General features: G+C 37.6%; 2 protein-coding genes across 5 annotated transcripts in view; one reads left to right on the top strand and one right to left on the bottom strand.

Moving 5' to 3' along the window:
- SESN1 (sestrin 1) overlaps nt 1-5,982 on the bottom strand; it is a 49,428-nt gene extending 43,446 nt beyond the window's left edge. For 2 of the 3 annotated variants that reach the window (XM_063311329.1, XM_063311356.1), the window contains exons 1-2: nt 5,847-5,982; nt 4,952-5,311 (exon numbers count right to left, since the gene is read on the bottom strand). In XM_063311329.1, the coding sequence (XP_063167399.1) occupies nt 4,952-5,239 (288 nt within the window). In that variant the 5' untranslated portion in view covers nt 5,240-5,311; nt 5,847-5,982. The remainder of the gene's footprint in view (nt 1-4,951; nt 5,312-5,846) is intronic. The other variant, XM_063311339.1, reaches the window with a different exon arrangement.
- Nucleotides 5,983-13,669: 7,687 nt separating this feature from the next.
- On the top strand, nt 13,670-26,407 carry CEP57L1 (centrosomal protein 57 like 1). 2 transcript variants are annotated; one of them, XM_063311269.1, is made up of 12 exons: nt 13,670-13,845; nt 14,152-14,183; nt 15,881-16,004; nt 17,660-17,839; nt 18,441-18,562; nt 19,551-19,667; nt 19,992-20,069; nt 21,004-21,099; nt 23,077-23,154; nt 23,241-23,467; nt 24,576-24,720; nt 25,995-26,407. In XM_063311269.1, exons 1-12 carry the CDS (start codon nt 13,824-13,826, stop codon nt 26,202-26,204), a joined length of 1,431 nt encoding a protein of 476 aa, XP_063167339.1. In that variant the 5' UTR covers nt 13,670-13,823; the 3' UTR covers nt 26,205-26,407. The 2 variants fall into 2 exon arrangements, with proteins under 2 accessions (XP_063167339.1, XP_063167346.1); XM_063311276.1 differs by lacking the exons at nt 14,152-14,183; nt 15,881-16,004 and having other exon boundaries at nt 13,671-13,845.
- The last annotated feature ends 239 nt before the right edge of the window (nt 26,408-26,646 follow it).

Here is a 26,646-nt window from a genome sequence, read left to right as displayed (position 1 = left end):
GTTTCCAAATATTGAGGAGGATTTAAAGTAAACGTTTGTCTCCCTGTTATTATTTTTGTACTGAATTTGAAGATTTTACTATTTTCTTACACTCTGAATCCGCTGTTTTGAATCTTCAGTTTTCTGCTGCTATTTTTCCCTGGGGAACTGTCTGTTATCAGCCTTTTACTTATGTAAAGAGTTCCGGAAACTTTCCATTACATTCTACTTTCACTGGTTAACTACTTAAGGAGGCACTGTAATTTACTGCGTGAGACATGGAAGATTTCAAGCAGACTTTCTCAGAGTTCCATCGGGACCTCAAACAGATTTTTTCCAACTCTTGTCAAGTTATTATGCAGATATTTGGGACATGGTTGAAAATATCAGCTTTGAAATGTGGCATCTGGCTGGGGATATCATGGAAAGAATTGAAGACTTTTACAACGATACAAAGGTTTCTACTGACAGCAAGATCGAGCCTTTTGTTGAAACGCCAGATGATTATATGGCTGATTGGAAGAAATTAAAGGGAAAGATCAAACTGCGAACTATAAGTCGATTGGCAGGGTCCAGGAGCACCTTCTCTGCTGTGGCACCCGCCCTCTGGAATAAGCTACCCCGGGAGGTAAGGCAGGCGCCCACTCTCCCAGCCTTCCAGAAGGGGGTTAAAACCTGGTTATGCCACCTTGCCTGGGGTGGGAGGGGGGATAGCCGATCATGGGGGGTGGTTGGCTCCCTGATGGGGCCAATGATAACATCATCAATTCCCATCTTGAATTTTATATTATTTATTCTATATTACTTATTTTATATTTTTATATATATTTATATAATATTGTTTTAATGATATTTTATTCTTCTATTTTTAATTGTCTGTAAACCGCCCAGAGTCGTCGTAGTACGCGATGGGTGGGGAGAAATAAATAAATAGTTGCTGTTCTGAAGGAATGTTATGGGAAGGAAGGGGTTGTTATGTATGGGAGGCTTTTTGCTGAGAAGTTGGAGTATTTAAGGGGGGCAGTTGGGCTGTTTGATTTTCCTTTGAAAAATGCCTTGTGTGTATTTTGAAAATATGTGATTGCTTTGGTTTATTTCAAAGTGGGGCAAGGGTTTGAGAACATTTATTTGGATTGCTTTTAAGGCTTGTTTGCTGTTATTCTTCTTTAATGATTTGGATTGAGATTACTAAGGCAAATAATAAATGTTCAGTTTTAGATTTAATATGATTAAGATTATAATAACTGTACTATTATAAGAACAGAAAATTTATATGCATTTTTTTAGTTTGATCTTTATTATAGTAGACAGAAATGTATAGTGGTAGAAAGGAAGTAATTATATAAGTGTTGTTTTTTGGGGGGGAGGTTGTTTAGGTGGTTTATATATTTTCTTTTCTTTTAATATAAGGGGAGGGAGCAATTGCATTTAGTGATTTTTATAATATGCCAATGATTTATAGAAATAATGTGATTTTGGTTTAATATAAAGTAAGGGATTGACTATGGGGAATTGTTGTATATTCTTGCTGTTAAAAGTCAGAAGTCACTTCTTATGTAATCTTTAAAAAATCTTTTTTCATCTTATGTTTTCTCACTTTTTTAGTTTTTTTTCTTTTTCTAGTTTTTTTCTTTTTTGTAGTTTTGATCTTTGTTCTAAACTTAATAAAACCCTGATTTTGGGAGATAACAAAATGTCTTCAGCCACATAACCAGCCCCCTCAAGTGCTGACCAGATACTACTGTATCTTTGGAAAAGAGAAGAAATTGCCCTTCTGGAAAACTGGGGCAAGGCAAAGGTGGAGGAGAAGCTCTGCCACAGCTACTAGAAATCAGTATACAGTATTTTAGAAGATACCAGCAGAGCTCCAAATCTATGGGTATGGTTACTTGGCAACTAACTGCCAGACAAAAAACAAGATATTGCAACTCAAGTACAAGAGGATCATGGTTCACCATGCAAAGTTGAGAATACTTCTGCATGGTACCTAGATTCTATCAGTACCTACACTTGATTCTTCAAGGGGATGCTAGCACAGGAAGCATCCCCCTATCCATGATGTACAAGGCAGTCTCTGCTACAAAAGCCATTGGCTCACTCTCTCTCTCTCTGAGTTCCCAAAGCTGCAAGCTATATAGATTTCCAACTTCCTTGAGTACTCTCCTCCTGGTAAGCTGAGGTTCTCCTCTTCCAGGGCAGGTGGGATGACCACTGTTCCAATGTGTAATCACTCCTTCCTGAGATATGCAGGGTTACTGGCACAGTAAAGAGACTGTGTGGAGATGTCACCTTGAGGAACCCCCACAATATAGCTATGGTGACCTGAGAAAGTAGATCACTTGGAGTTCTGCTCAAGAGGACTCCTTAAATAAGTAACAGCTCAGTTTTCACTGTGAGGTGGGACTTGTACCCACTCAATTGACTAAAATTCCTACCTTTTATGTTTGCAAAATCAGGTGCCATTTTCCTTTTTGACAACAATGAAGCAGGGTCAGTGGAGGAGGACGACAAATTCCCAGAACAGTACGATGCATGAGCCATCATACATGCCGTGGAGGTGCCAGCAGGCAATGCTGAAGGCGAGAGCAGTGAAGCATGTGATGCTTCAGATTGCCCAGTGGGGGTAGCATTGCTAGGGTAGACTGCTTACTGAGGCTCTCCTTCCATAATACAGGAATAGAGGAAAAGGAACTCTGTGAAAATGGTGGTCCTCAAAGAGGAGGGCAGAGTCAGGACAGACTGCCAGTAGCATGAGATAGTTCTCAGACAGGGAAAAACAGAGTAATAGCAAATCTGATTGTTGCAAAAACAAGGGACAGATGGAAACAAACCAGGCAACTCAATAGAATGAGCTAGGTGGCCTGTTATACAGAATGGGAATGAGAGATGCAAGAGGGATTGATTATTATCTCTATAGAGAGATCTTGTTCTTTAAACACAACAGTTTTTTAGTTTTTTTGCTATGGTTTAACTTTCCTCAATAAAAAATTACTTATCAGAAGTTCTGATATGAATGTATGAATTTGCATAAGTATTTCCAGTCCTGCTTGTTGGGTTAAGCCTGACAGCTAAGATAGCATTCCACTAAGTGGGATACCACTACCTAACATGCTAACCCCTAACTTGCATTTGATCATGACAGATGCACTTTGGACTGTTATAGTGGACACAAAGGCTTGCTGATGAAGGTGTGCAATCTGGCTAGCTAAAGCAGTTGTTGACATAAGCATTTTAAACTATGGCCCTCTTCCTCCCATATATGGTGGCACACAAATGCAACTTTTGCTTATGGAGGAAGATTCATTCGGGAAGAATAACTACCCATATCAGAGAGTCAGTCACCTCCTTTTCTCAGTACTGAATAGTTTCTTAAGAACTAGATAAAAGAATTACTGTTCAACTGTGTCTCATTCCTTAATTCCAAGTATACCTGCTAGGGCTATGCACCACTTTGCATCTGAATCCAAAAAAGCATTCTGGAACACATTAGGGTGCAAACTTAGTACCTGTCTGCAGTTCCTTAAATCAAACACATTTTTCCCCGCTCATGTCGCAGTTGCAAAGGGCAGCCATTCAATACTGGAAAATGTATGACCGCTTTAAATCGCTATGGAGAAGTGCTATGTTTGTGCCCCTGCATGCTCCAAAGCACTGCACGGAACTAATATATATCCCTTTTAATCCATTATTTTGTTCTTCAGCTGTTATATCTCAGGATTCTAGGAAAAAAGAAACAGAACCTACAAAACTAAAGTCCTTCCACACTTGGTATCTTACCAATGTATTGCTAATAGATTTCCCATGCGAGAACAGAATGATGAACTAGGTAAATCTCTCATCCCAAAGAGTTCTAAACTTCATACTTACTGGAAAAAAAAATAGTAGACCTGTCTTAATACACCTTTGTTGTAAATCTTCAAGTTAGTCATCAATCAGAAATGTTCATGCATTCCATGGTGTGATGTAGTGCATCTCTAATGTTTATTCAATGAAATACTATACCTAGCAGTCCATTTGTTGAATGTGCTGCAAGTTCAACTGCATAACTTGCATTCTGATACAACTCCTTATGTTGTGCTTACAATACTAGTTATCGTTTTCATAGCCCTTTAGCAGGACAGAAAATGAGATAAAAGCCTTATATTCCTCAATCCCATTTGATGCTAGACAACAAAGAAAAAGCTTTATGCCTCAGATTTTTGCAGAATGGTTACCCTGCTGACTTTCCATATAAATGAGCATGGGTGCACCATTCACTATCCCATCACATACTGCATTTCAATCCAGATTTGAGGTTTACCTAAAGCCCAAAATAAAAAAGCAACCCAGGCCTTATCACCTACAAACCATTGTTTAAAACCCAGGTGGTGCAAACCCAAACTGATGTCTATTTCAGATTCAGATGATAAACACTCAACCCTTACTTAAAAAACACTGTGAGAAATGGTAGTAAGACAGTAGTGTACATTTGCTTATTAGCCAAACTTTTCAGCATAGCATGTTCTATGAACCCAGATGGTGATTATATGAATGGCAAGCTAAGCTACGTTTTAGGCAGATGGTATACAGTAGCATCGTAACTGTCATTAAAGGGACCACCATTTATACAATTAAAAAACCACCCCAAAGTATCTGTAATATTAAGAATGATAGGCAGAGCAATGAGACATAGTTACATGATCAATTCTGGTATGTCAAACTGACTTCCATATCCCATGACAATGGTTTCACATTTTTGAATGATTCCAAAAAAATGGATTTTGCCTTTTCATAACAGTTGCACTCTGGGGTAACCAACTCCATTATTCTACGATTCCCTGAGGTCATTGTTCTGTTTGATTATTGCCACCCCGGATCCCATTAACATGTGCATGTTGGATTTTTTGGGCCACTAGTCAGAAAGGCAAGACAAGTAAGAGGATGCTATTTAGAGGAATTAGTCAAGAATAGAAGGTATAAGCCATGCTTTTACCTGAACATGCTTCAAAATGGTCTCAGTCTTCTCTCTCATGTCTCTGAAGGGACACCTCTTGGAAAGCAGGAGCAGATGAGCAAGCATTTTGTTCAGCCCACCTGGAGCACTACTTGCAGAGGGCAAGAGCCCATCTGCAGTTACAGGAGATGCACTGTCTTTGTTCAGAGCCATGGCCTCACTTTTCTTTAGGACCACTTGCTTTATGTTTTCCAAGGCGCTGTCTCTTGTGCTGGCATCCCTGTTGCACAGCCCATCCCACCTCATCTCTCCGTCACGGTCAGCCATTATTTTAGAATAACGATTCTCAACTTTTTCTGAGTCTCAGTTCCTTGATGCTGTCCTCATGGCGAGCCTTCTCTGGAAAATCACAGAAAACTTAAGGGGATGAGCTAAAGAAAAGGGGAGACTCGCACCACCACCGGGTTACCTGTCAACCCTCGTTATTCGCCCGTTTGCATCGCGAGCAGCGCCAGCTATGCTCTCGGCCAAGTAGATGGCGGAGCAAAGCGACGAGATTTCTGCCACCGTCAAGCAGCGGGTACTTCGACTTCCATATCCCGGGCCAACTACAAACGTTTACGGAAAATGACTGGGAAATCTAGGAGGCGGAGGAAAAAGCGGCTGGTTTCCACTATGCCAGGAGCGGCAGAGTTGCCCCTTGCTTCCTTCCTTCGTATCTTTGCAAGCCACCCTCACCTTCTAGGAAAAAAAATGAAGTCCGAGCTTGCCTGATCTTAACTCAGCAGAACTCGCCTTTTTAATTCGCCCCCTCCCACTTCTCTCCTCTGCCAGTAGAGCTAAAACACGATTCAGGAGGGGAAAAAAAGCCAAGCGTGCGAAGACGAGTGGGAAAGGGGTGGGGGAGGCTGGGGACCCTGACACGAGATTTTACCTGAGGAGACGCCCAGGAATCGGAGCGGGCGAAGCTGCACGTCCCACACCCGATTCCGACTCCAGGGGTGCCAGCTCCTCTTCCCCTGCCCGATTCAAAAGGCGGCCACGAACAGCCCGACGCCGCCTTCCCTCCTAAAGTTACATAGACCACCCGCCTCTGAGGCGACACGAAAGGGATCCGCTCAACCAATCCCGTTTTAGCTGCAACCAATCAACGTAAAGTATTCCCGAGGTATCTGGGACTTGTAGTGCCAATCAGGCGAACCGGAGCGTTCCTAAGCCCGAGACCGAGAAATCCCTGTAGGGAAAAGGGGCGGGGAGGATAGGGTTCAGGATTTAATCACGTGGGCTTATAAAATGAAATGGTCACTCATGGACGGATTTCTTTGACCGTTCGTTTGGTAGTGTCAGCATTTTTGTACCTAGGTGAGATGCATCTGATGAGATGGACGAATTGTAGTCCAGCAAAGTTTCTCTTATACTAATGTGTTAGCCTTAAAGTACCAGAGATTGTTGTTCCCCCAGCTGATTTTTATACGGGAGTTATATAAGCTGAGAAGGAAAGGTATCTCTTTACATTCTACAGTTGTTCTCTTGTTTCTAAGTTTTTTTAGGAAAGATTAGATTATCAACGTTACACAGATTCTCTTGATATTGCTTTAACACAAAGAACTAGTTTGGATGCATATAAATTTACCAGGTTAAACTTTTATTGTGGGTCTGAATTTTAAAATACTTTATAAATAGGATAATAATATATTGAAATCTTGAAAAGAGTACTTTTCCAGTCCACACAGCTACAGATCTTTCCTTTTTCTATACAAGGATGGTTTATCAAAAAGTGAAAAACGCAAAGAACTAAGTACCCTCCCATTTTTTAATAAGTTTCGCTGATACTGTTAACTGCCTTGAATAACTTCAGCTTAATTACTGTGGATCTCATCTAATCATTGCAGCCATCCCTGGCTGTAGGTGGGTGATATCTCCAAATGCTGCTTCTCTTCTATCATTATGAGCCTGGAGCGTATGCTTGCCTGACTTAACAGCAAAGAAGCAAGATTGTTTTTGCATCAGTAAGATAATATTAGTTCATTTATTACAAATAAACTTCTAGGAAGCCTCCCAGAGCACATTTGGTGGCAAGGGCCATGGGTAAGAGTGCAATAAAGATCAGCAGATCTGGCATGGTCATTTCTTGCCTTCCTCTTTTTATACTCAAAGTGAAAAAACTTCTAGGCTCCTTCCCACAGAGCAGTTGGTGGTATTTTGCTATTCTGTAGTCATCTGATTGAAGGAGGAACAAAAAAGAGGTTTGAGCGAATCTACTGCATTAATATATGAAAGCAAAACACCTAATGTTTATTGTACAAAAGTTAGCTTCCTGATAAGTTAGCTATCAAATTCTAAGTATGCGTACTCAGTGAACTTAACAATAATTATTTTCTTTAAAAATTTAAAAACAGTAAATTTCTGTATACTTATGCTAGTCTGATGCATAATAAAATACAACTTATTATTTAGATGGATGTCATCTGTCTTTTATAATCTGATAGATTTGCATTCCCATTTTTTTCAAAATACAGGGTATGTACAGAGTATGTTAATATGCAAATTAACTCAAAATATTTTATACACACTGTATTTTATACTATATTTCTGTTCAGTCATATTCACCATCCATTCGTTCTTGACACCATCTCCTCTTGTACTACACACACCTTTTAAGCACCTCACTCCCACCACATTTAATCTTTGTTTCTCCTGACATACCCAGCTCTCACTTTCATATAACAAAGAGAGCAGAAGCAAACTTTTATATACAACCATTTTCACTTCTTTGGACAGACATTCATTTCTCACAACAAACCACATACTTTGTGTTACCTTTTTACCTGCATTTGCATGTCTTAACCTTTCTCCAACCAGTCCCATCTTTAGCAAACATTCTACCAAGGCATACAAAGTCAGTCTAATTTTTCACCATTTATGTATAACATGCAATGTATAACTTAATTTACCCTGTAAAATGCAACCACCTTACTATGGCTTTGATCAACTGAGATAACACTTTTTGTATGAGAAGAAAAGAGTAGATTAGATTACCAATTTTGGAGGTATCTATGCCAAATGCAACATTCCTGGCTAACAGTAAAAATAGTACCATCTAGATTTGGCACATTTTAGATAGTATGCCACAAGAACAACCAAAGTCCAGGTTTACCCAAGCATGCTCGCACTATACTATGCAAGAGTGGATCTCTAATATGGAAACTACCTTGCAAGCCAACATATCCCATCAGTTGGGAAGTAATGCAGTGTACTGACCTGCTCAAGATTCCTTTTTAAAAATCTCTACATTACTAATCATAAAGTATTTATGGAATTACATGTCACATTCTTCCTCCAAAAAGTTTTTATACAAAAAGTTAAAAGTGGAATATAGGTTATTTTCTTCCTTTCCTAATGGACAAATGTAATCCTCTGAGAGTGAAATTACCCAAACATACTCTTCTATATTGCATGAGACTAGTGACAGGGGATAAATTCATAAAAGAGATAAAGGCGAGAGAGCTTATCTTACATTTGGTATTTATGTGCTAGTCAGACTGGCATTCATGCTATTCCATATGGTTTGTCTGTTAACTTTGGCTCCTGCAGAAGTTACAGTTTAAATAGCAAAACAGTTTACCACTCCAGTTCTTAACCCTGCCAAATGTCTACCAGAACTGGGGATGACAACTGACAGCAGCAGCTGCTCTCGGATAAGGGCCATACACCAAGCCCTCCACTAACTATCTTTGGAGCAGATGCAGTACATATGTGGGGAATACGTACATAGGAATACATTATAGTTGTGGGTGCTTGAATCTGTATCATTGGATTGAGACTAAAGATGGCAAATTAACTCTATTAGAATTTGAAACCTGACAGCCAGATTACAAAAGAAAAATTGCAGTATAAGGTTAAAAATGAGTTAAGCTAGGATAACCACATGAAAATATTTCAGATAGGTTCAATCTGGTTACAGTGTGAAAATATATTTTTAAAGTCAAGTGTGAGCAATATAAGCTTCCATGTTGTTTGATTACATCTCATACCAGCCCTTACAATTAGTCATGCTGGCTAGGGGCTGATCTGAGGTAAAGTTCAACATCGGCAGGACCACACATTTCATCCCTTTTTAATGTAGATTCCAAATTGACGTTCAGGAAAATAGGCTTCCAGTCTGGGGATAATAGCTTCAGTTTCTAAAATTAATCAGATATTTCAAATCACCATATTTTTCAGAGTATAACTTCAGTTATTACTAAAATAATTATTACTATACCACTAACAAGCCAAACGTAATATTCATCCAAAATGAGTGATGGTGTATCTGTCCTATTAATTTTAATATATAATTATATATATATATATACACACACACACACACTCACATACTGTGTGTGTGTGTGTATATATATATATATAATAGTTATATAAAATAATTTTATATATAAAATAATTTTAATGTATCTGTCCTATTAATTTTAAGGCCAAGATTTCCTGACAAATAACCAGTTAGATACTCATTGGTGAATGAATATTTTATTCTACTGTAGAAAGTATATAGAAAGGGGAACATACATCACTATCCTAAAAGGTCACTGAGTAATATGGTTAACAAAATAAGTGATATAACTAGCAAACCAAAATATATTCAATACCCTTCTAGTTACAGGACTTAACTAAGCAGGAAAAATATAATAGAAGTATTATGAACTATATACAACCTTCTGTACATCTCAAGAGGAGAAAAGTAATGGACAAAAAAAAGGATAGAAGTAAGATTTGGGACAGTGGACAAGTACTGCAACAACTATTGTCTCCTAATAAAGATAAACTCCTGAAACTAAGAACCAAGAGTTAGTATAAAACAAATTGCCAATGTGAGGACAGATATAATGGACAAATTGGATTTTCCAATGCAGAAAAAGGTTTTGTAAAGTGCAGAATTAAAGGACATGAAAGCAACATTAGGCTTAAAAAACATACGGCAATTAGCATTCACTGAACACCAATCACAAAAGCCAAAACGAAAATAAACCTCTAGAGAATGTCAACATCCTGGCACAGTGTAAGAGGTATCTCTGTAGAAACATTACAAATTTATAAACATCCCAATAACTGAAATAGGGAGGATGATGGCTATTGATTAATTGTGGGCATCCAGCTCCATCAAACACAGGTACCATGACATTGGTTGCCATGGGCCTGAATAGCCCAGGCATCCATTGATTATAATGGTTCTCTCTAGGCTGAGAACCACTGGTTCCTTCCTTGCCATCTTCTTTCCTTACACCAAGGAGCTGTTGTATAGATTTTTTTTTAATTTAAAGACAATAATGTTTTAATTAGTAAATATTTGGAATTAGGCATTATTTTCAGTTGACATAAAAATTTCTAATGCTGTTACTGAATTACAGCGCAGTCCTAAATATATCTGCTAGGATACAAGTTTCAGTGAGTTGCATGAGACTTAACTTCAGGTAATTAGGTACAGGCTTGCTGCTTTAGTTTATTTTTTTTAAGGGTTAGGATTAAGTAAACAAATTGCCCTTCCTTCTAGGGCTGTAATTAATAAAAAAATGCATCTATTTGTGGAGGCATACTAGATGGGAGGACAAATTATGTCTTCATCTTGTCCATGTCCTGAACTTCAGTCCTTTTATTTTCTTTCATAGAATTCCACTAGAATGATTTGACTACGGCACAGCCTTCCCTAGCCTGGTATTTTTGATTCCAAGTCTGCATGGCTGGCTGGGGAATTCTGGGAGTTGAAGTCCACACATCTTAAAGTTGCCAAGGTTGAGAAACACTGATGTAGACCAACACATCTGAAGGGTACCAGTGGGAGAAAGTGCCTTTAAAATAAGAACACTTCAATAATGCCTCTGGTCTTACCCCTCAAATCCTTGGCAGAAGTTTTGTGCTGCCACACTAGTGTCCTCATTGCTATATTCTGTCTTCCCATGGAGTTGGACAGCAGAAAAATGGCTGCCAGCCAGTTTCTCACTCCTGTTCTTCCATTGCTGCAAAGGAAAAATGGTAAAAAAAAGAAAATCAATGGCATGCCCCTTTGCAGAGGGGGTGGCAAGTAGCCCCTCAAAGGAGTTAGTGAGTAGAGGATGGTGGTGGCAAGGTGGCCAGTTTCCTTGGCTACAGTTCCTCCAGGGGGAACCTTCCTACACCACAGCCCCAGAGGAAACACTGTAAAAATATATTCTGTGAAGCAGAAGCTGGAACAAGTTAACTGGCTCAGCTTCCCTAAGTTCTATGGCATCACTGAGTGCATGAAAGGACACTAAATAACATAAAAAACATTTTGGGTAGCACTAATAATAGTTTTGTGTTATTAAATGTATATTTCAAACACATAACTTTTCCTCCTTATTAAATGCCCCCGAAGCAATCTGTTGAGAACATATTGCAGAAAAACTGGACTATTTCTAAAGACATTTTAGTCTTGCTTCAGAAAATAAGGGGATGCCAAAAGTCCAATACTCCATTGGACTTTTTAGTGGGGGGGTTGTGTCCGTTCAATCGTGTCTGATTCTGAGAGACTGCCTGGATAAGCCCTGCAGTTTTCTTGGCAAGGTTTTTCCCAGTGGTTTGCCATTGCCTTCTTCCTATGGCTGAGAGAAAGTGACTGGCCCAAGGTCACCTAGCTGGCTTTGTGCCTAAGGTGGAACTAGATCTCACAGTTTCCCGGTTTCTAGCCTGATGCCTTAACCACTACACCAAACTGGCTCTTTTACAGTTAAGTTATTTAATAATATATTGTACTGTAATTTAATATAATGGCTTGTTTCCCCATACTGATGTAAGAGTCCTAAATGTACACAACAATTCTTAGAACTGATGAATTCTCAGTATACTTGTGATTATATGAAATGTTTACATTATATACTGTAAATGGTCATCAAATGATTATCTGAATTAAGTTTTAATATGGCATAATGGAGGGTAGTGGGGTCTTTTTTGGAAATGTTGGCAAGCAGGAAAAGAAGAGAACATTATTTTACATTGTTTGTTTCTTCAAGCTAACAAGTAATTATCCTATCAGGAGAAATTCTCAAAGTATCCATTGAAATAATATGTGCAGATGTTCAGCCAACTGTTCTGGATAGAAAACAAGTTTTAAAAGTTCACATTCCAAGCTGGTCTTTCTAAACAGTCAGCTGCCAGTTGTACTGGATTCTGAGGACAAGAGCCAAAAGAGAAGGGAGTTTCCTCATATTGCTGCTCATATTGCAGCTATTCACATGAATTTTGTTTGGAATGGAGTCAAAAACTGAGTGATTCAGAATGCTGAAGGTTGAAATACAGTCATATTTTATGCATAACCCAATAAACCATCATAAAGGTTTGATACAACAGTTTTCTTGAAATGCAAAGCACAATAGCATTTTTCAAACTTTTTTAAAGTAATCCTATCAAAATGCAGAAGTCTAAAAAGAGATTTGAATAGTAAAATAAAGCATATTTCATTACTGGGTTAAACACTTTTTGGCATTTTTTGAAACAGTTGTTCAAAAACTTCCCTAACTGGACAATCAGTTGTGGCTTTTCTTCTATTCTGAGATTAGATTTTGCATGTAAAAATAATACATTTTAAAAGCAGCCTTTTTTTTAATCTTCAACAGTCAAAATTAGTAAATCTCATTTTTTAAAAGTTGGTAATATTAGTGAAAAGCTGTAATATTGTTTCCATATGCATCATTCAGACACCTGGAATGCTTTTATTTTTAAACTCAGAATACAAGGTCCCCATATGGGTGCTTTGCATTATGCTCTAACGATCTTGAGCTTTTCATTAGAGCTGTAGAATTGAAAAAAATGAGTATCAGGAACAAAGTCCTATCTAAGTCCTATCTAAAATCCTATTTACTCCTACTCTTGGGAGTAAATCTCACTGAATTCAGATTCCTGTGTAAACATGCAGTTTTATTCAGATTCACTATTATTTAGCACTTAAAACTACCTGTTTGTATTTTTACTGAGGGTGGTAACCTCAATCTTTGAGTTCGGATAGGCCTGTGATTTTAAAAGCTGAATACGGTACAGTAGTTTACTGTAGTATGTGAAAACATCCCTTCAGAAATAACATATAAAGGTGGAAAGAGGAACAGAGCTTAAACCACAGAAGGTGGCAAACACTGGTTGACTTCATATGACATATTAAACCATGGGTAGGTTTCGGAACTGTGTCGGTTTATTCAACAAACCATAGTTTAAACCCACAATGGTTTAGCATGCCCCCGTCATTGGGTGTAACTAGCAGAACCTAGAGATGTCGCCCCGCTTTTTTCTCCTCCTTTCCTGGCACCTCTGCCGCTGCGTCATCTAGAAATTTAACGAGCGCCGTTCCTGCAGAAAAAGTCCATCTCTGCATAGCAAAGCAGACCGAGTAACACTGAACTAATTACATTCTGTGGGGAGGCGAAGACACTGATTACATTTTTCTTATGCAAGACCCTCGCCGAGCTGTCAATAAGCCGTCCGCGTGAGCCAATAACCAGCAGACATCCGTGTAAACAGGAGAACAGCAGCAACCCCCTATCGGCCGCCTCGGACGCACAGCTTTTCTCTGATTGGCGCAGTAACAGCCTGGGCGAAGGCGGGACTCATCCGGGTCACTGGGCGGAGGCGTTTGAGCGGGAGGGGAGGCGGTCTATTTAAAAACGGCCCTGGCGAGGGCGCTCTAGGGAGTGGGTTTGTTTTCTATGGTTGGTGTAGGCTATCGAGTTCTGAGGAGGAAGCCTAGGGAGAAAGTCGCCTGTTTCTTTGGGTGCGGCGGCGAGGGCCGTGAAACTTGAAGACTTTTTGCTCCCTCTGCGAGGGGACGGGGGTCGTCACTTGTTGAATTTGTGCTTGAACTTCCTCCTTCGGGTTTTGGGGGGACTGGCCTAATCGTTTGGAGGGGGCCGCCTATATGGCCTTAGCCAGAGAAGAAGGTAATTATGTATTGACCTCCTTTACGCGCTTCTGGGCAGCTTTGAATGAGAAAAGCTCTCCTATTCCTCTTCTGATTTTCTTTTCCCGCAGAAATGGCCAGGTCAGTCGGTCTTTCTACTAAGCTCACAGACCCCCACTTGTGGCTTCTTCCAAGGAAGGAGAAGGAATACTATATTAAATGGGGGTGATGAAAGTAAAAGGTGTTTTAATTTCACATAGAAATAAATAGAAATATTAGAGGCAAATATTTCGACTTTTACTTTGAAATCTGGAACAAGCAGCAAACTATTTTTGTTTTGTTTTAGGTGCGTGGTGTCCTAGATCCTCTGTAATGGAGGTGAGTAATGAAACTTTAACATCTATAAATACTCAGTTTTAAAGTGATCTCTTAAAAAGAGAAAATGCTTGAACCTTTTTATAGTAAAGGGAAACAATTTTAAAGAATGGCTTTATAATATTGCAGATGCTACTTTTATGTTGAATTTGTCAATCAGATTAATTCTACTGTTTAAAAAAATCATTGAAAATGTTAAATGATCCTTCCACATTGAAGTAAGAATTCAATTATATGATTCAAGTGACAAAGGGTGAAAACTTAAAAAAAAGGTTGAACACAGTATTTGTGTTTTAGTGTGGATTTGAGGCACTTTTTAAAATCAGAATTCTGAGATCTGCTAAGTGAAACCTGATGGAAAAAGCCCTTAGAATTGATGAACCCAGGAAGTTACTTTGAGTACAGTAGTCAAATGCAATGTTGCTAGAGATCATTCTATGTAAAATCTGTTTCTGATTACTATACCTGAAATGTGCTTCATTTCAGTCATGTAATATAATATGCTGGGGGGGTATATTTATGCTGTAATAATGAATCCCTGATCATGTACATTCAGAATCTATGCATATATTCATAGATATTCATTCTGTTTTCCTGCATTTTGTTTGCAGTTAACTTTACTGGTTTTAGGGGAAGGGGACAGATTTCCTGATTCCTGTGCTTTTGCCCAAGGTGACAAAGTAATTTTGTGGTGGCAGAAAGCTCTTACTAATAATGAAATGATTTGTGATCAGTAAACAGAGACTCCAACCTAATTCCAGTCATAAGCAACGCGTTTTTTTTTTGTATCAACAAATAGATCGAAACAGTTCTATGGAATCTGAATGAGGACTTATATAAGTGGATATGCATCAGCTTCTTTGTTGATTATGCAATCTCATTGGGGACCAGCACAATTAGCAAAAATTACTATTCGATTACAAAGCACAGAAAATTAGTTGGGAAAGAAGTAGCTGTTTTTCTAGTGTCTCTAAAAGATGGGATCGGGAAGAGTTGTCAGTAATTGGTAGAAATATCCAATAGTCTGCCTTTACCCTTTTGCAACTATCTTCAGCACAGTATTTCCATTATTGTAAGAAAATAGTATTTAGTGAGATCACTGGCTGTTTTATCCTATATGTTTTATTAGATATAAGCCTTGTTGAGTTTCTCCTAAAGTAGCTTACGTAAACTTGCAACCTAAAATGGTTTTTTGGTACGGTAGGAACAAATATATCTGAAATAAATTTAAGTCTGTGTAAACTAGTTATTCTTAGGGCCTCTGATCTCTGGTATCTTTTCTCCATCAATAGAATTATAGGTCTGCTTATTATTAGTCTAGATCTGATAATGTGATCTGACCATAAGTGTGCCATATGTGGCCTGCATGCAATCAATTTTTGCTACTTTTGTGACTTCAGAGCTCCCCAGAACCATTTTTATTTAGTCCATTTTTTTCATGTTTGGGCAAATTTTAAGAGGTGACTTTAGTGTTTTACATTTTGCAGGGGTTTTAAAACACTATTTCATCCCATAAGTGTGAAAAACCCTAAGAATTTGGGAGCCTTTTTGAAATGTGACTTTTGGTGTATGGTTAAAGCTCTAAGTAAGTCTCAAACTGATGAAAAATTTATGTATCCCTGATCTACGTTTTTAAGGGAAAATGGCTGAATGAATGCTCATGTGAAATTTTAAATGCTACTGTATGTATTTTTCTGCAGTCTGTGGATACCGAATCAAAACATAGCTATATAGGAAGTTTTCTTCAACCTCCAGATAAAATAAAATCTGCTTTTGCTGATCTCAGGCCAAAAAAGGTCACCAGCTGCCCACCAAACAATCAAGGTAAAGTACAGAGCAGTATAGTGTGACACACTATTAATGTGAAGCATAGTCAACTTATGTTCTTGGCCCAGAATGTATTTGAGAACATGGTATTGATTGAGAAGTATTTAATGTATTTGAGAACATGGTATTGATTGAGAAGTAGGCTTAACTTTATTGAGATCTAAGGAGATTAATAAAAAAACCTGTTGCCTTGAGTTAGTTTTATTCTCTTGACTTGCTGGCTCTAAAAAGTAGAATCATCTAAGTACAAATACATTTTTGTTTTATGGAAGAGGATTACTATATAAATCAAGCTACAAAGTAAACACTTCCTAAGACTAAATATTGACAGTTTCAGTTTTTTCAGGGATCGTACACTGGGAAGATGGTTCAATAGCCTACCTTAGATGTGAGAAGCCTTGTTTAAAAGTGAAAGCATGGATCAAGATTTCAAGCCATGTTAGTGTCCAGGCAGTCTCAGAGAACTGGACATGACCAAACAGATTTTTTAAAAAAAATCTTGGATAGGGTTGCATTTCCCCATTCAAGATTGGTGTGCAATATGGGGGTTGTCTTGCACTCACAGCTCCTGCTTGCAGAGACCCTTCAGACAGTTACTCATGCCCCAGTCACCTCATGCCTCAGTATGCCCATGTGCTGCTGCTTCATGAGCTGCACCGGTTACCAGTATCCTTCCAGGTGCAGTTAAAGCCCTTCATTGCATAGGGACAGGTTACTTGACAAACTGCCTATCTTCCATGGTTTCTGTCCATCTAGTAATAGTTGGCAGGGTTGATACACTCAGGGTCCCCTTGATTAAACAGTGACCCAAGAAGCATGCCTTCTCTGTGGTGGCACCTGCCCTCTGGAATGAGATCCCCAGAGATTTGGGTAACTCCCATCCTGATGGCATTCTGAAAGGTCTTGAATACGTGGCTGTTCTCTCAGGTGCAGAGGTAGGGTGGATGAGGTCCCTCTTTCTAGATGTGTTCATGTATGTATAATGTGCTATTGAGACAGATGCAGATCTTGTATACTTCATATTGTATTTTCTGTATTGTTGCTTTGTTTTAAATTGTGAGCTGTCCAGAGTTGTCTGGGAGGTAGGCAGTGCCTATGTCTAATTAATTAATTAAAGATCTTTGTTCTGTTTATGAAATTCAAAATGTAAGAATTGCATCAAAAATCTTGGTCATTAAAATTCATAGTAGTTTCTTTTCTTTCATAATTAGTAATTGTGTGTATATTAAATTTGTTTAGTCTGCTAACCGCACCATGTTAACCCTGTAGCTCAGAGTTGGACTGTTGGGTTCTTGGTGCTGTCTAAGCTTGGTTGTTTCCTTGCATCAGCTAAACAATCAGGGAGAAAGCAATACCCTAATCAAGGAACTATGAAGGAGGAAGCCACATGCCCGCCAAGACTGGCAGGGCAAGCTATTATATATAAACAGCTAGCAAACCCCACTCTCCCATGCACTGATGATGTTACCTAACCTGGTAATGAAACATCTGCAAGAAAACACTAAGAACTCAACAATATTAACACCTGCTTAGATACTGGGAGTATAATATTACGCTGTTACAGTGTGGTATGTAATAATGCATACTGCTTCTTTTTCTTTTAATTATTAAAACTGAAAAAGTAATTAAGAATTAGTTGACTTGTTTACCAGCTCTAGTGGCAGCCCTAAAAACTCTTCAAGAAAAGATCCATCGTCTTGAGGTAGAGAGGACACAGGCTGAAGATGACCTGAACTGCTTATCCAGAGAAGCTGCACAATATAGAAAGGCTTTGCAGCAGGAATCAAAGGAAAAGAACGTAATTCACCAGGAGCTGATAGAAGAAAGGAAAGGTAACTTCCCATTAGTATTGGTAGCAGCTTTTCCAGACTACTTCTGTTCTACCTTTATCTGAAAGACCAGTCATACTATTGATTTGTGTTCTCTTTTGCACTCCATCTTAATATGTAAGTAGGGTTATAGCATGGTTAGATGCCTTATTTATTGCTTAATTAGGTTTACACATTCTTTTAAGAAATTGTAGGAAGTATGTAATTATATATACTACCTCGCGATAGATAGATAGATAGATTGCTTTTTCAATCCCTAACGAAAGATACTACTACAACAAAATGTGTGCAGGCTTCAAGCAATTACCTTTTTGTGGGGAGTGAATAAACTTTCTAAAGTTCTGAAGTGGCCGGGGTGTTAATGTCTTTCTTTCTCTGCTGCAAATACTTTATAATATAACTAGGAACACAAATGGGATGAAGGCTGTAACTGCATATCAGGATCTAGCCACAATGAATCAAGAGACTACCTGTAACCAAAACAAGCAAATAGCTGTATCATTTTTAATCAATGTTTTATGTAATGTGCTGCGAAGTATAGTATAAAGCTGAAATTTGAGATAAAACTTTTTATTTCCCTCCCCTCTTTTTCCCCTCCTCTCAGATGTGAGTGCACAGTTAAAGGCAGCACAGTCACGCTGCTCTTTGCTGGAAAAGCAACTCGATTACATGAGAAAAATGGTTCTCAAAGCAGAGATGGAAAAAAACCTGGTTCTGGAGCAGCAGGTACACAAATTTAATAATTCTTTCTTAACTTTTGTTTCTCCGTGTGGTGTTTTTTGATGGTTTTCTTGATGTGGATTTCTTCTGCAATCTTGCATGGTCAAATCAGTAGCACATGAATCATGCATTAACTGTTGCTTGTAGTTCTCCCAGATTCTTGAGCTTTCACTAATAAACCACCTGCTGATTAAACTAAAGCCATGACAAACTCACAGATGACAAATATTAACTCTTCTCCCCTGAACAGATGGATAGCTGGAAATAAAAATAGAAAATGCTCACCTAGGCTTTCTACCTAGATTTCTTAATATTAGACTTTTCAGCATTATCAAGTTAATGTGTAAGCTTTTTGAACATCTTTTTAGCTGAAAAGCAGAATAAACTATTTTAAATAAGTTTTAAAATGTAAAATATCCTTTTCTGTGAAATTTGTTGCTTAATTTTTAACTGTATGTGTCAAGAATGACTGATGCTGAATAATACCTTGCCTGTAGATAAATGAGGTTTGAATGTTTGTTTGCTGAAAGAAACGAGTTAATGTATTGAAAGTTGGCATTTTGGATTGTGATCCAGAGATGATTGGCTACAACTAGATGTTCCGTATCAGTAATAATAGGTAGGTGTGAGCTATTAGCAGTGGGTCTAGCTTGTAGATAAGAGAGAGATTCCCATTTATATATGTTCCTACCCATATTGTGAATTGTTGGGGTATGCATTTCATTCAACTACTGTACCCCTGTAACACAGGTCACATACAGTATATGTCCATTCTTTGTCAACTTGTCATTCAACACCCAGCCATATGCAAAAATCTTTCCACAGGCAATTTTTATATGTACAAACAGTGCTACATATCTAAGCTTCTCACATACATGCTGTGCTTGCTATATCACGCCTATATCTGTCATTGTGGGACTGTTGGTTCATCTTAAAGTATAGGTTGTTTAAATGTGGTTTGCTATCAGTTGCATATTTTGTGCATATTTTACAGACTCATCTTCAAAAAGAAGATGACCAAAATCAAATGGAGCTATGTGCAAAACTTGAAAAACTTGAAGTTCTAGAAAACCAGTGTTGGAGACTTATTAGCACTCAGAAAACTGCAGAAGTAAGAAAATATTACAGCATCATTCATACAGTCCCAGGGCATGCCTTTGGTTCTCTGTACCTGATAAGGTCATTTTCAAAGTGGCCATAAGAGGACGAGAATCTCTTCTTGAATGCTATGATCCCTCCCAGCCTTTCCTGTATCAACTGCAGTTTGGCTTGGGAAGATTAATAGAAAGCTTTTTCTCAGCTTCATCACGGCATGAAATCTGGGGCATAATCCACTTTAGTTTTAATTCACACTTCTTGGGACGCTAGAGGCTATAAATGGTGAACTGCACGTAGCCTACAAACTCCCCATCCAATCCTTTGTGATTTTTTTCAGGAAAAGATCAAACATTTGGAACAGAAGCTTCAGGAAGAACAGCATCAGCGCAAGCTAATACAAGATAAAGCTGCACAGGTAGAGAAAGTCAATAGTGATATTGCTGTAGCGTGTAAAAACAAAAGGACCTGCAGACAACAAATTTAGTCAGCTTTAGTTGAAGAATATTGTCATATTTGGAAACTCAGCTGCTTCAAAATGGCCTTCTCTGGGCTACTATCAGTAGGGAGGTAACAGCTGTGCTCATGACAAGGTCTTGTGCCAGTCTAGCTGCCAGAATTTTATGTTGATTTCACTGCCAGCAGTACTGCATGTTTAAGAATATTTTATAATATGGCTTTCATGTTATTGCTGCAGTTGGAGGTGTTAGCTTGAACATTATTGTCAAAAATACATTCCTGTTTTTACATACAGCATCTGCATAAGTCACATGTCATTTCCCCAATAAGATAACTGGACATGAATCTCAGCTAATTAAAGTTGCTTAATACAAATTTTGTCAAAAGTTCAAGGGATATTGTTAGGATTCTCAGGAAGCTTCTCAAAATACAGTGTGTTAGTTGGGCTAATATAGGTCAGCATTCAGTTTTATGGTTCAAAAAATACAGCCCATCAGATTTCTCAACTGGCAGTGATTGCAAAAAAATAATAATAAGGCGGTTTCCTGTCAAACATTGTTATTTGGCTTGATACTGTGATGGAAATAATTGCTTTATGCCAAGCAGGATTGTTAATAAACTTAGGCATGAAATAGATGGCAAGAGTTCTGGGCTAATATAGTGTAAAAGTGTAGTTTTAACTTATTTGGCAGTAAATTATTCATTATTGTAAGTTGTACAGCTTCTGTGATGGATCATGCAAAGCAATTTTTTAAAGGTATTTTTTCAGGGAGCTGTTATATTGCACTACGAAATTCCTGTCTGTATCCTATATCAGTCATGCACTCATGTTTTTCATATCTGTACATTTAGGTATTTATCTGACTACTAGCTGTTTATAATTTTTGCTACAGCTCCAGACAGGTCTTGAAATGAATAGAATTCTCTTGTCCTCACTTTCACCTGAAAAAGATGTGAAGAAGAAAAGCAGGAAGAAGAAAATCATCAAGGTAAAATGTTAGTTTCAGCCATATTATTAATAATACTGGGGAGTTAGGCAAATGACAACCTTCCATTTATTTTGTGCAATGCAGGTTTCCTAAGAGTGCCTCTGAAGATGAATGTTTAATCTCAGCAAAGAAATGTAAAATGTGTCAAATCATTTCTGCGTTTAATAGATCCTAGTCTGTTGTTTTCAAATAAATTCACCTGAATTCTGCATTTCCTCATATAAAGCTAGTATCTCTCAGATTATGTTAGTATTCCAGTTATTTAGAATTAGAGGTTCATGATAAGACATTTAGGATGCTCCTAACAGGCAGAATTTAAAAACTGGTCAAGTTAAAGAAGTCCCAGTAATTTCAGTGTGTCTGAATTAGTTGCAGAGCTCCATTTCTATCTGGATGCCATGCAATACAGTAAACAATGAAAATACAGATATCTGTGTTTAGCACAGAAAGTCATGCATTCACTTACTCAGTTCTTAAAATAGTACAACTGAACAAAAAGGGATTATCCTCTAAATATTTTTTGTTAATTATTTGAAGTTGAGAGCAAGCTTAATTTCATTAACTTCACCGTCACCAAATCTACTCTTTCATACATGCTTTCTTGAAAGCATGTATAGCCCACAGAGGCTCCACTGCAACCTGCCCATGTTCCCAGGCTTGAGCCTGCTTGCAGAATCAGCCCTGGCTTCCCTGCACATCCTGGTTCATAAGCAGCTGAAAACTAGTTGACTGAAGCATTAAAGTGATAAATAAAGCAAGTAGCAAGGTGAGTACTAAAATTCAGACAATAAACAGCAATAAATAAATTTCAAATGTAGTTCTTGGGCCATATGAGCTGAACTAAATGGAAGTGTTAAAAGTGCAAAGAGGAAGTAGGATAATGAGTATCTAAAACAAGATTTCATTAGGCTGGAGGTCCCTCACCCCTAGTCCTTAACACTCAGATTTTATGAAGCGCATTCTTGACTGGAAAGTTTATTCTAAGGGTTGTATTACTGTGGCATGGAATACATAAAATAATTCAAGTGGTAGATAAATACTTAAATTTTGGATTTTTTTTTAGATTAAAAAGGCCTTTAAACACAAAGCCAATGGAAAGGCATACACAAAAGCAACTATAATCATCTTATTTGCCAGTGAATGCAAACTCCTATACTCTTAAGTTCAAAAAAGTATTTTCCAAGTGATTTTACAGTTGTCCATAATTGCAGAAAGTTTGAGCAACTAGCATTCTATAATTTCTTTTTAAGAAAACATTTTTTCTGGTCTTTCAGTAAAGAAAACTGCAACATAAACTGTGCTTGCAAGAAATACATCAAATCTATTAGGCTATTAGTTAAGCCTTCCAACTGGATTCTAATCTTTTTCTGGGGATTATCTGAAAACAACATTTCCATTAGGCATAAAATAAAATGATACATTTTATTTGGTATGCTTTTTGGCCATCTTTCTCTTTAAAAAAAAAACAACAGATTGGATCCACTGAAATCAATTGGATTTAGGCAGATTGGATTAGTCATTTTAAATTATGGCTAATTTAAGTCCAGTTTATTATAGTAAATACATATGATTAAGTCTAAGTTCATCTTTTTAAATTGCACCAGTTTTCCATCTGTGCATATGATTTCTTATTCTGAGATTCGGGGGAAGATTCAGGAAATGATAAGTGATGCAAGAAGGCTATAAAGAAAGGGAAGTCCTGGCAAACAAGGAGCAAAGAAGAGGATTAAAATATTTCCCATTTCAATATATAGCTAATACTTTGAATCTCCATGTCATAAAACTTAAATGTTTTAAAGAAAAGGGCATAATCTTTCATACTCTGTCAAGTCTCAAATCAAAAGTTTCGAGTTTTGAAACTTTAAAAAAAGTGGTAAGACCTAGGTTTAATAAAGATAGTTCTCATTAGTCTTCCTTCTTAAGTTTAGGACCCCAATTCTTTTTTCCAAATGAATAAATCTGGGTTTTAATTTTCAGAATAATTCTGGTATGAGGAGAACATACGGCACACAACCATGCCTACAGGGTGGAACGCTGCCTTTTGTTGCTGGGAAGGTAAGCATTGTGTCTTTGTAAATGAGAATTTGGTTAAATTATTATTTGTTTAACAAAGTTTACACTTTTGCTACTTCTCCCACAAGTCTGCCAGCTCAAGTCACTCTGTTGTTGCAAATGTACAAAGTGTCCTGCATATGATGAAATACCGTAGCCCATGTATGACTTCACAGTGTCCAGAAGGAACTGAAAAGAGAACTTCAGGACGGACTGGTGTTTGCAAACCAGTGTCTTGTTCCACGTCTTCCTCTGCTACTGAAACTCTTTCTGATCTTCTTTTGGGTATGCAAGATGAGTTGGGACAAATGAGTTTGTAAGTATTGGTGTATAGTTTTCCAAACAAATACCTTTTATTCTCCTGTTACCTATCAGACACTGGGGCAACATAAAAATACTGATACTTCTCCCCTTCCCCCATCCCACACACAGACACATGTGGAAAATGGCAAATTGCTTTTTAAAAGCAGGTAGTGATACAATACATGGGCTGATCCTAATCAAATATAAAAAAACCCAGATACTCTTAAATAGCTATTTTAATCACAGCCACAGTGTTGTAGAAGCAGGATTGAACCTCAGACAAGTTACTGAAAGCAACAAGGCATGCTGAAGTTCTTAGCAGGATAACAGGCAGTTATGGGTTACTGGAATAATGCCCCAGCTATGGGAGCTGGCAGTTACGAGTGCCTGTCATTTGGCATGTGACACCTCTGCTCCATGAGCTGCGTTGGTTGCCAGTATGTTTCTGGGTTCAATTCAAGGTGCTAGTAGTTAGCTTTAAAGCTCTTCATGGCTTGGGGCCAGGTTACCTGTGGGACCATCTCTCTCCAGTTGTATCTACCCATTCTGTTAGATCTGGCAGGAGAGGCTTGCTCTGGGTTCTGTACATTAGGGAATGTCATCTGGTAGGGTATAAAACAATAAGAAGCTTGTAAGTCACATACATTCCTAGTAGGGTGCTCAATTGCATGCCCAAATAACATCTGTCTAGCCTCAACTGCAAATGTTCATCTCTTTTATTCTGCTGCTGCAGCATCTATAATTTCATGTAGTAACACTTATTAGCTGTATTTATATCTCATTTCCAAATAACCTGTGGAAAACTTGAAATTTGGAACTACTCTGCTCAAGTCATGTCCACATAAAGTTTAGGACATTTTTAAATTACATTAAGAGACGACATGTTTTCTGAAGAAGCGCTTTAGAATGACAGTCTTGCTCTGCCCAGGGAAGGCATGACACTGCTGAAAAGACTCTTAAATTCTGAAATAAAGCAATATCCTTTTTCATTATTTAGACCTCACTATTTTATGATGCTTGATATATAAGTAATAAAGAAACCTACAAGGATGAACAAACAAAATGCAGTCATAGAGCCCTACGCTGTATTTAGACAACTGATGGGAGTTTGTCTTCAACAGTGAACATCAAGAACTGTCAAAGCAGATAGAGGAAAGTCAAAACCAGGACATTCGGGAAGACCTAGAACGTGAATTGGATTGTCTTGTGAAGCAGATGGAAATTAAAGTAGAACAGATTTCAAAACTGAAAAAGCACCAGGATCACGTAAGTGAATAATTCTGAAATCAGGAAATGTGACTAATTAGAATGTGCCTTGTTAGAAAGCCAGTGCTTTGCTACTGTGGTGCTTGGAGAAAGAAAAGAAATTGAGAAAAAAGTCGTATGAAATTATGTTGATGAGACAGATAGGAATGTGCCCGAAAGAGTACTGATGAGTTGTGGAGCGTATACTCAGGACTGCATACATCCATAGCTGATTTCTCACGTACAGGACAGGGAGGACAAAATAAAGTCTCCAGATCTTTTCTTCACTGAAGGACAAAATATGTTTAGGTGGAGAAAATTCAACTCTCCTACCCCTATTCTGCTGTTCACCAAATAGCCTCCCATAAACATGTCCTGTTACAAAGGATAAAACTTAAGGTGACTGTGCACACATCCCATGTGTAATTCTAGTTCAGTGGTTGATGATAACTACAAGAAGCATTTAAAAAAAACAAAACCTTCCATATGTAAATTTAGAAGATCTTTTCCCTCCCAGAGTAAAATAGATTTTGGACGTAAAATAGAATCAAACACTTCGAAGTGAAAGAACATACTGGTTACTGGTTTGTAACATCATGCACATAATTCTTGTGTATTTAAATTATCAGTGCTTCAATGCATCCATTTTTAGTAAGCAAAAAGCTACATCATAGTATATTATTTCCTGTCATGTTGTGTACTTAAGGTTTCTTCAGCTAATTAAAGCTATGATAAGGAACCACTGGAAGAGGCTAAGAGTTGTGCCAATAGGCTAGATCAGTTTTTTGTTTGTTAACTAAAGTGCTATCCATAACTTAATATGTTTCAAAGGATGGATTCAGACAATTTGTATCTGCTTTTAGATTTTTTTAAGGACTAAAGAAAGGCATCTGCTCAAATCTTGACATGCATTGTTGCTTTGTTAAATAATATGCAGTGTCATGCCATTGTGAAATATTAAATCAATTGTTATGTATTTAGTTCATTTATTCAAATGTAACCTTAAAAAAATCTTACTACCCATTTTAATACTTGCACTTAAAACCAACCATTATATCCATATTCCAAAATTGTAACAAAAAACAATTGAGAATGCCTTTTCTTGCCTTCCTGTGTCGTACCTAAATATATCTGAGCTGGTACTAAAAATATATGGGCGGCTATAGAAGTTGAATAAATAAATAAAAAATAAATATTGCCAGTCTTGGTATGAAAAAAGACTTGATAAGCCTTGTTGGGGCAAAGTGAGCATGTCTTTGCATATCTGAATGACTGCTGATTTTTCTTTTATTTAGGTTTATAAACTAAAGCAAAGAGCTCAAAAACTGAAGAGAAAACCAGCAAGTTCAGTATCAAGGCCTAATGAATTAAAAGGAAGAAAAGAGACTGCAATCACTCCAACTACCAGTTCCATAAATAAAACCACAAGTTCACTTCAGCTATTAAAAAGTGCTCAGAAGCTTCAATCAGTGTTGAAGAAAGATGATATTGTGTGGGAATCATAGTTCTCAAAACTGATTTCATACATCACTATCCACGGAGATTTGATTTTATAAGTTTGGTTTGCCTTAGTAGTGTACCCATTAATTCTGAGAATAAGATGTGGGATAAATAAGTTCCCTGTTTTCTGTACTGGCATTTAACATACACATCTCATTATTTTGATGAAGCATGCATGCTATTTTTAATTAAAAGACCTTTTACTCTATGTAGTCAAATTATCATGTTCCTTTCAGTACGTTCATGAGAGACTTTGAACAAAAAATTGTTTTGCCTCTGGGTTGATTTAAAAAAATAGCTAGTGGTTTATTTTATTTCTTTAAAATATTTATAGACTTGTTTTTCAGTAAACCAGTAAATTTTCAAATCTGGAAAAAAAAACAATTCAGGTCTAGGCTTAAGCTGGCTGTATGCTTGCTTATCTAATCAGTATTCTTACATACCCAT

This window comes from Candoia aspera, chromosome 1 (genome assembly GCF_035149785.1).
Source record: "Candoia aspera isolate rCanAsp1 chromosome 1, rCanAsp1.hap2, whole genome shotgun sequence".
Taxonomy (NCBI): Eukaryota; Metazoa; Chordata; class Lepidosauria; order Squamata; family Boidae; genus Candoia; species Candoia aspera.
The sequence above is the reverse complement of the archived record's forward strand: the minus strand, read 5'-3'. Positions and strand labels throughout refer to the sequence as shown.

Excerpts from the sequence above, each read along its gene's own strand:
- CEP57L1 (XM_063311269.1), top strand. The coding sequence starts at position 13,824 with ATGGCCTTAGCCAGAGAAGAAG. Across the intron at positions 18,563-19,550 it reads ACCTGGTTCTGGAGCAGCAG|ACTCATCTTCAAAAAGAAGA; the intron begins GTACACAAATTT and ends CATATTTTACAG. Across the intron at positions 19,668-19,991 it reads GCACTCAGAAAACTGCAGAA|GAAAAGATCAAACATTTGGA; the intron begins GTAAGAAAATAT and ends GATTTTTTTCAG.